Raw genomic sequence first — 10,181 nt, 5'->3', positions numbered from 1 at the left:
AAAAAAAAAAAAAAAAAGAAAGAAAAAAGAAACAATTAAAAAAAGAAGACCAATAAAGAAAAAATATAAAAAGGAAAAAAATTATATATATTAGATAAACTAGTTAAAAAACGTTAAAAAAGAAAAGGGTAAAAGTTAAAAAAAATTTAGCAGAAGAAGAAAAAAAAATTGAAAAAGAAAAAAAAATTAAAAATTAAATTAACTGCAAGGCTAAAGAATCATGGGGAGAAAGCCATGAGTTCTGTGCTTTGCTTTCTCCTCCTCTGGAATTCCGCTGCTCTCCTTGGTATTGAAACTGCACGCCTTGGTAGGTGAACTTGGTCCTGGCTGGGCTTCTTGTTGATCTTCTGGGGGAGCCGCCTGTTGTAGTGATTCTCAAGCGTCTTTGCCCCGGGCGGAGTTGCACCGCCCTTACCCGGGCCGGGCTGAGTAATCCGCTCGGGTTCGCTTTCGGGAGCTTTTGTTCCCTGAGCGCTTTCCGTAGATTTCCGGAGGGCGGGAATGAAGATGGCGGCCTCCCAGTGTCTGGCCCGGAGGCGCCGAGAGCCCGAGGCCCCACTCCTCAGTGCGCCCTCAGAGAACAGCGCCCAATTACTCCCGTCACCCTGCCTCCGGCCGCGCTCCGAGCTGACCGAGCCTGCGACCGGTTCAAGGTAACCCCGAGCTGAGAGTCACTCCTCGGCTCTGTCTCTGTAGCCGGCTTCCCCGTTCTACTACCTGTAAGCTCTGCGACACTCAGACGCCCCCGATCCTTCTGTGACCCTGCGGGACCTGAGCCCACGCTGACCCTGCGTGGGCTTCACCCCGGTTAAGCCTCTGGAGCGATGTCCCTCAGCGGAACAGACTTTTAAAACTCCTGATTTTGTGCTCCGCTGCTCCGCCACTTGCCGGGAGCCGGCCCCTCCCCCCGCGGTCTATCTTCCCGTCGCTTTGGATTCACTTCTCCGCCCGTCCTACCTTTCCGAGAGTGGTTGATTTTCTGTTTCTAGAGTTGCTGTTCTTCTTCTCTTCGATCTCCCATTGGATTTGTAGGTGTTTGCAATCTTTAGATAAGCTATCTAGCTGATCTCCCGCTACCTGAAGTAGTCTCAGCTGCTACTTCTCCACCATCTTGACTCCTCCAGCTTATATATTTTTGATAATTTTGACTTTTCCTTTTCTAGTTGGTTGCCAGAATTATTAAAGTTTAATAAAATGAATCAAGAAATTTTCCATCTTTTTCTATGTTCTGAAAAATATGTATAATATGAGAATATTCTATTCCCCAAATCATCTCAGCAAAGTATCATTTTTTTTTTTTTAGGGAAGCATCTTCTGTTACAGTTTCTCATGGCAACTGGTCATTTCAGTTGATTATTTGATATTTTACTATTTAAAGATTCACATTATAGTTTCACATTCATTGGCAAATATTTTTATAGTTTTCTTATAATCCTTAGTTATGTTAAAAATCCTATGTACCTGGTGCACTTGACTGGCTCACTTGGTTGAGTCTCAGATTCTAGATTTTGACTCAGGTCATGATCTCAGGATCGTGAGATGGAGCCCTACATGCTCAGCATGGAGCCTAATTGAGATTTTCTCTCTCCCTCTCCCACTGTCCCATTCATGCACTGCATTCTCCCTCTCTCTCTCTCAAAAAAAATTCTATATATCTGTTTTCATTCACCATTTTTGTTTCTAATCTTGTTTGTCCCTCTTTTTGTCAATAGAGGATTTCTTAAGGTATTAATATTTCTTTGATCTTTTCAAAGAATATTTGTTAGATTTATTGATCGGCCAAGCTAGTATCAAAATACATCCTGGCACTGTAATAATTATCCGTGTAGAATTATAGCAGGAATTGACACATATGCCATACCTATAGAATAGTAAGTTCCAAAATGCATATTCACAGTCTCATATATGTGCACTGAAATTCAGCTTGTCAGGTAAACAGCATTTCAAGTCAATAGTGGAAACAATGTGTATTTAATTAATGGTGCTGTCTGTCTCACCTATTAAGCTTGCCAGCTGCACTGTATCATGTGAACCTAGATGCATACCTGGAACAGAGGAGATGCTTATTTCATGTTTTAAACTGATAACTGTCAACACTTGATTCTTTTCTCTTTCATTAATTACTGCTTTTACTCATTAATCCTTCATGTAGTTTTTCTGGGTTTATTTTGGTCTTTTCTAATTACTTGGGTGGTAGATTGAGTTGTTCATCACGTCTGACGTTACTTTCTCTCTTTGATTCCCCCTTCCCTCACCTGTGTCCTCTCTTCACCCTTTTTGGAATCTTCTAGTCGAGTATTACTGTCTGGCCTCACTGGTCACTTCGCCTACCTTTTCTCTCCTCTTCCCATATCTTTGTCCTTGTGTTCTGAGGTAATCCTAAATGTGATTTTAAAAAGAAATTTCTTCTTGTCTTGACATCGTTCTCTTTCCTTTTTGTTAGTCAAAATATTAAGGAGTTTTAAATCTTTTTGTTCAATATCTTAACTTCCAATATTCTTTGTTGCTTTTTTCTTCTAATGGAAGCAATAGTTACGTGCCTCTCTCTGAAGATAATAATTATATCTATTTAAAAGGTTTGTAATTTTTTCCCAATTAGTTGTTTCCTACAATTTGTTTCTTCTGTTTATTAAGTTTGGTGTCTATCATAGTGTTGGTTTCTCTCATGTTTGGTGGTTCTTAGCTGTCATCTTTGTATTGAATTATCTATGACTGCCTGTCCTATGCTCTTGGCTTGCACTGAGTCTTTGGGAGGGAAGGAAAGGACTGCTGGAGAGAATGTGGGTACTTGTCTGGGGGTGAGGTGCCTGGCTTATTAGCTGGTGCATTGCCATGTTTTCTGGTTCCCAGCATCTTTCCTAACTTCCTTAGTCTCTGAACAAATACTTCATGATGCCCACCAATTAGCCAGAGCCTAATAACTATAAGGAATGTTGGATTGGGTAGCTAAATGTTCATGCTGGAACTTCCCAATTAATCATCCAAAACTATGCCCCAGGTTCTCTTCCACTTCTCCACATTGACTTGGCTTGGAGCAGTTCTTTTCCTCCTCTTGTATTCTAGGTTATGAATATATTTTTCCCTAGAGTTGATAAAGTCTATTTCTTGTGTTTCAGTAATTTCATACCATTTCTGCCCTATTGCATTATAGCTGGCTGCTTTGTAATTTTTTTTTTAAGATTTTATTTATTTATTTGACAGACAGCACAAGCAGGCAGAGAGGCAGGCAGAGAGAGAGGAGGAAGAGGCTCCTCACTGAGCAGAGAGCCTGATGCAGGACTCGATCCCAGGACTCTGGGATCATGATCTGAGCTGAAGGCAGAGGTTTTAACCCACTGAGCCACCCAGGTGCCCCTGGTTTTGTATTTTTTTCTTAATGATACTTCTGTCACTTTATGTAAATTTAGTTGGGTGGAGAAGTGGATGCCTATGTTTGTTTCAACAGTTTGATTCAACTTGCTATCTATTTTATTTCTTCATTATAAAAAAACAACTTTTATGTAAGTGAATATTAAAGTTGTAGGACCTATAAAAATACATCTTACCAAAAAGTAATCATTTTTGAAGCTTTTATTTATTTATTTGATAGAGAAAGCATAAGCAGGGGGAGTGGCAGAGGGAGAGAGAGAAGCAGGTTCTCTAAGCAGGGACCCCAGCTGGGACTTGGGACCTTGGGATCACAGGCCTGAGCTGAAGGCAGATGCTTAACTGACTGAGCCACCCAGGCACCCCAAATAATAATTTAAAAACTCCATAATCAAACCACTCTGACAAACCACATGTGGATTATTTTTACTTTGTGGACATCATGAATTTGTTTATGTTACCCTCTGTCCCAGTTCTGTCTTAATTTATTCTTAATTCCTTTTCTTTTCTTTTCTTACATTATATACATATATATATATATATATATATATTACACTATATATATTATATACTGTAGTGTATATATATACTGTTAGTCATTTCCATGACCCTTCCTTATGAGAAAGTCTAAACTGGTTGGTCCAACATCCAGCTTATTCGTGGTATAAATATTGTGTCCCTCCAGCATGTTTCTCTTACTCAGTGCTCTTGGCACAATAAACTTGTGGTTTTACGAATCTATCATGCATTGCTGCTTTCTCTGCTTGGAATACTGGTCTCCTGTTCCCTTATTTAATCGCTCCCAGTGCACTAGGAGTGGGCTTGCTTTTCACCTACTGGAAGCCTTCCCCACACTGCTTGCAGTCTTCTAGGCTGGGTACCTTGACTGGCTTGTGTGTTCCTTTAGCCCCTGGGCACTCTCTGTCCAAGTACTCCTGTCATACTGAAATTGCATGTACTACTAGACTGTAATGGAAGTTTGCCAAAGACAAGAACTGCGTCTTATTTCTATGTGTTATTAGCTTCTTGTCGGCTAGGTAATAAATGCATATTGGATGGCTGGGCAAATGTGAGAATAAAAGAAGAAGAAATAAATGACTGCATGTAAATGGGACCTATCTTAAATTCTTCTTGGAATAAAATTGGTTATAAATACATAGTCGGAACTTTCTTTCCTTCATTTTATATCATGCTCACTCGGTGCCATTGTTACAGGATGTCTGCAGTCAGCAACATAAGTGCTGCTGGAAACCTGTGCCAGATACTAATGTCCCTAGGTGCTTCTTCCCCAGGAACTGGGGCTATCACGTCATCAGTAGACAGAATGATACAAAGACAGGTGAGCATCAACTTGATGAGGTCCCAGGGAATCATTCTCTATGATTCAGATAAACTAACCGCAAAATAAAGTCTAAAAGCTTCCTCCCCCTCTCCATTTTCCTCCCCCCATCTCTAGGGTTTACAGCCCAGTTGAAAAAGTTGCCATTCCCATCTCTGTTTGGATATGATGTCAACGAGGTTGGCTTCAGAGCTGAATATCAGACATCCAATCGTTTTCATTTTAAGGTCGGTTTGGTAGTTACCACTGAATACATCTCTGAGGAAAGCAGTGTCCCTACACTGGGTTCAGATCCTTCTCCTTCAGGCACTGCATAGAGGTGTAGAGGCAGAAGTTGCCTTTGTTCCCCTCAGCAGGAATCTCCCAATGGGATGTGTGGGCTGTTTCGTATTTTGTGGAGGACACGTGATTGGGTGATTTTTGTCTCACAACTCAAGAAACACAGGATTAAGAATTAGAAGCTATTTCCATTGGGGGCTGAGAGTGAGAATCCTTTCTAGCTCTACAAGGACATGGTTTCATCTGGAGTTGGTCTTTCTCTTTTTCTTCTGACAGATCAATGATATCAACAACAGACGCTATGAAGTCCCCCCTGAAATTATTAACCTGTCTGATAGGACTACCAGTACCTACAATTTGAACTATTATGTAGAGGTCATTGATAAGCCCTTCAGCATCAAAATAATGAGGACAAGCAACAAAAGAGTCTTGTGAGCTTTTCAACACTCTTTGTGTATCTTTGAATATATAGTCTCAATATCATTCAATCTGACTTAGTGAGGGTGGATGGTGAGATAAGTACGACCTGGGAAAATGTTTGGACCTCAGAAAAATGTAACGTCTTTACTGTAAATCATTAACACTTGTTAACCTGTCATGATTGCGGAGCACAGCATACTAAATAATATGCTAGTATGTTAAGTTAGATAAACGCACTTGCAGTTAATGTCTATTATGAAACAGGAAATTTTATTATTTTGGATTACCATTCACTTTGGAACTCAGCTTCATTGTTTATCATTCCAAGTTTTTATTCCCTGAGAAACTTGCCACGAAGAACCTAACAAAACAGCCTGGGCTTAAACCATAAATTGTATAGGAGAAGTATAGGGATTAATGTGAATAAAATCTGTATTCAAGTTCTGGCACCAGCAAGTCACCAGTCAGCTTTGGGATGTGAGGCAAAGCGTCTCACACCAGCCTCAATTCCCACATCAATAGAAAGGGAATGAGAATATCCAGTGTTGCTCTGTAAATGAAGCTATATTCATGAAGCATCCAGAGCAGGTCATGGGATGAAGTAGATGCCCAGCAAATGTAAGGTCCCATCTGCTCTCTTCCCCCAGCCATCCAACTTGAGTTTCTGGTATCACATCTCCTCTAGAATGAAAGCATCAGAGACACCCTAGAAAGGCTTTCCAAGGTAGTACAAATGTGGATGAGAACACCTGAAACAACTGTTTTCAAAGTGAACAGGGAGAGCAGTAGGTGAGGTCCTGTCAGAGAGAGCTGTTTGGTGACTCTAACTCTTGCCCCATGGCCCAGATTGGACACGAGCATCGGGCCCCTGCAGTTCGCCCAGCAGTACTTGCAGCTGTCCTTCCGACTGCCCAGCACTGCTGTGTATGGGCTGGGGGAGCATGTGCACCAGGAGTACCGCCACAACATGACCTGGAAGACCTGGCCCATCTTCACTCGCGATGCCGCGCCCACCAAGGTGAGCTTCCCTTCCTCCTACCTACGGCTCATAGTAAGGAATCCCTTCTTTCCTTTCCAGAGAGTGACCTAGAGTCAGGCAACTTACAGAGTTCTATCCATATCTTATTTTGTCAAGTTAGATCCATTTGTGCTGGATGATACTTGTTCTTGAGGTTTATAAACTCACAATTAGTAATATATCAATTTTTTTGGTTTAGTTTTTTTTTTTATTATTATTATTTCTTACCGAGGTATTGCTGACATACAACATTTTATTAGTTCCAGGTGTACAGCATCATGATTCAATATTTGTTATATTGTGAAATGATCACCACAATAAGTCTAGTTAACATTTGTCACCACACTAGGTACAGATTTTTTTTCCCTCATGATGAGACCTTTTTTAAAAAATTCAACTAATTAATATATAATGTATTATTAGTTTCAGAGGTAGAGGTCAGTGATTCATCAGTAATATATCAATTTTTAAAAACATCCTACTTTTAAAGGAAAATATAATTCAATGACTATATCGTGGCCTAATGTATATTAGAAAATCCTTCTGCAAAATAACTATGTTTGTCTTTAATAATTGGGTAGTATCTAAGCGAGAGCATCAGCCGGAACTACTCCCAGTAGAACTTAGTGGACCAAAAAAAAAAAAAAAACAAACAAACAAACAAAAAAACCTCTTTAGTATTATTCTAGGTCTCTGCTAGTTGAAGTATGTTCTGGAGACAGCAGTACTGGCACTACTTGGGAGGTTGTTAGAAATGCACAATCTCAGGTCAGAGCCCAGACCTTCTGAACCAGAATCTGCACTTAAGTAAGATCTACAAGTGAACCACATGTGCATTATGGTGGGTAAAGAGCTGGTCTAGAGCAGTGCCTTTCAACTTATCTATAGTGAAGGATCAGTTCCTTTCTCTCTCTCTTTTTCTTTTTAATCCTGGGGAAATGAAATAAAATTACTCAAAGACATATAAAATATAAGCTCAAGTTTTAGAGTGAAGAGATATAAAATTACTCTTTTAAATTGCTATAAAGTTTCTGAACTCTTTCTCTTGGTTTTGTTTTGTTTTGTTTTTTGTTTGTTTGCTTGTTTTTGTACTTTCCTTGCTGATTTACAGCAAAGGGTGTGGGGAGGTACCAGTCCATGGATAACACTTTGAGTAGCATTGCTTTGTAGAACAGGTCTTAAAGCCTCTATTGCGCTGATGATGTTTCCCAAATCTGAGCAAAAGATGCAGGTTTGATGTACCTTGCAAGGGAGGGATGGGACTGAGGTTTTGGAATTCATATTCCTTGGGAGATGAACAGATCAAGTAGCACATTAACTGGCCCACCTACCAGTATCTGATGCAATGAAGGGAACACAGTTATTGAACCAAACAGAGTAAAGCAATACCAGCACATTCACTAAAGTGCTTGCTCAAGGCCCCTGACAAACATGGAACCCTAACCATTGTACTAAGCTTGGCTCTCTAGAGCTGAAAAATCCTTGAGTTATGTAGTCACAGATTAGATAGGTGTCCTTCCTTCCTTCCTTCCTTCCTCCCTCTCTCCCTCCCTTCCTTCCTTCCTCCCTCTCTCCCTCCCTCCATTTCCTTCCCTCCCACTCACTCCTTTTTCCTTTCTGCCTTTTTTCCCTCTCTTTATCTTTTTTTCACTCATAGTAATACACATTATCTCTTTTTAGATCAGTGCTCATCATGGCCCTGTGACAGGTTCAATATCTTTTTAAAAATTTTAAACTTATTTACTGCTGAAGTATTATATATTAATTATAGAAAAATTAGAAAATACAGTTAGACATAGAGAAGAGATACAAAATTCTCATAATGACATCATCTTCTGCTAACATTTTATGTCTTTGCAGATATTTTCCAAATTTTGAAAAGTAACTTGACCGAGATATAATTTATATACTATAAAACTCACCTGTTTTAAGGGTACAATTCAGTGATTGCTTAGTACATTACTGAGTTGTGCAGCTATCACCATAATCCAGTTTTAGAAGGTTTTCATCACCCCACTAGGATCCCTCATACCTTTATAGACCTAATCCCCATTCCCACCCCAGTACCCACTTGAGTCCCAGGAAATCACTAATCTATTTCTGTCTGTATAGATTCGACTTCTCTGGAAATTTCCTATAAATGGAATCATGCAATATATGGTTTCTTTTGTGTCTGTTTCTTTCACTTAGCACCACATTTATGAGGTTTACGCATGTTGTAGCATGGATCAGTTTTTCATGTCTTATTATTACTAATCATATTCCATGGTATGTGTTTTATTTCATATATCAGTTGATGTTACCATTTCAATACCATTTTGATAGAATACTGAACTATGTCAAGTGTTGACCAAGTACATGTTATACGTGGCTTCTGATTTTATTTTAGGGTAAAGAAAACCATTTTTAACATGTACTACTATTGTTTGTTATCATCTTTCTTGACAGGACATGATTAATCTGTATGGAGCCCATACATTCTTCCTGTGCCTTGAAGACACCAGCGGCTCCTCTTTTGGGGTGTTTCTGTTGAACAGTAATGCCATGGGTAGGAGGCATCTTTTTATCTCAACAGGGATACGTTTTGGGATGTGGCTTTTATAAAAATGACTTTTATGGCAAGATCACTCTTTAACAGAATGTGTATTTAACCTACGATACTTCTATATAGAAACCCCAAAGTAGCATAAACTGTTACAAATTCAGCTCATGCTGAAAGTTGTTTCTTTTTCTAAAATTTTTATTTATTTTTAAAATTTCTTTTCAGTGTTCCAGAATTCATTGTTTATGCACCACACCCAGTGCTCCATGAAATGCATGCCCTCTGTAATACCCACCACCAAGCTCACTCAACCTCCCACCCCTCACCCCTCCAAAACCCTGTTTGTTTCTCAGAGTCCACAGTCTCTTATAGTTCATCTCCCCCTCCAATTTCTCCCAACTCCTTTCTCCTCTCCATCTCCCCATGTCCTCCATGTTATTCCTTATGCTCTACAAATAAACAAAACCATATGATAATTGATTCTCTCTACTTGACTTATTTTACTCAGCATAATCTCTTCCAGTCCTGTCCATGTTGATACAAAAGTTGGGTATTCATCCTTTCTGATGGAGGCATAATACTCCATAGTATCTATGGACCATATCTTCTTTATCCATTCGTCCATTGAAGGGCATCTTGGTTCTTTCCACAGTTTGGCAACTGTGGCCATTGCTGCTATGAACATTGGGGTATGGATGGCCCTTCTTTTTACTACATCGGTGTCTTTGAGATAAATACCCAGTTGCAGGGTCATAGGGCAGCTCTATTTTTAACTTCTTAAGGAATCTCCACACTGTTTTCCAGAGTGGCTGCACCAACTTTCATTCCCACCAACAGTGTAAAAGGGTTCCCCTTTCTCCACATCCTCTCCAACACATGTTGTTTACTGTCTTGTTAATTTTGGCCATTCTAAGTGGTGTAAGGTGGTATCTCAATGTGGTTTTGATCTGAATCTCCCTGATGGCTAATGATGATGAACAGTTTTTCATGTGTCTGTTAGCCATTTGTATGTCTTCATTGGAGAAGTGTCTGTTCATGTCTTCTGCCCATTTTTTGACATGATTATCTGTTTTGTGTGTGTTGAGTTTGAGGAGTTCTTTATAGATCTTGGATATCAGCCTTTTGTCTGTAGTGTAATTTGCAAATATCTTCTCCCACTCCGTGGGTTGCCTCTTTGTTTTGTTGACTATTTCCTTTGCTGTGCAGAAGCTTTTGAT

The 10,181-nt window shown here is 39.7% G+C and overlaps 1 protein-coding gene across 1 annotated transcript in view; it reads left to right on the top strand.

The window, feature by feature from the left end:
• LOC111152008 (maltase-glucoamylase 2 (putative)) overlaps nt 1–10,181 on the top strand; it is an 89,418-nt gene that overhangs the window by 14,694 nt on the left and 64,543 nt on the right. Inside the window, exons 3-7 of the mRNA XM_022510273.1 lie at nt 4,582–4,705; nt 4,823–4,932; nt 5,261–5,415; nt 6,251–6,422; nt 8,871–8,970. Coding sequence (XP_022365981.1) covers nt 4,582–4,705; nt 4,823–4,932; nt 5,261–5,415; nt 6,251–6,422; nt 8,871–8,970 — 661 coding nt within the window. The remainder of the gene's footprint in view (nt 1–4,581; nt 4,706–4,822; nt 4,933–5,260; nt 5,416–6,250; nt 6,423–8,870; nt 8,971–10,181) is intronic.

The sequence above is a fragment of the Enhydra lutris genome, unplaced genomic scaffold (assembly GCF_002288905.1).
Source record: "Enhydra lutris kenyoni isolate GAN:26980312 unplaced genomic scaffold, ASM228890v2 scaffoldscaffold27, whole genome shotgun sequence".
NCBI classification, from domain to species: domain Eukaryota; kingdom Metazoa; phylum Chordata; class Mammalia; order Carnivora; family Mustelidae; genus Enhydra; species Enhydra lutris.
This window is presented reverse-complemented; position numbering and strand designations above follow the sequence as displayed.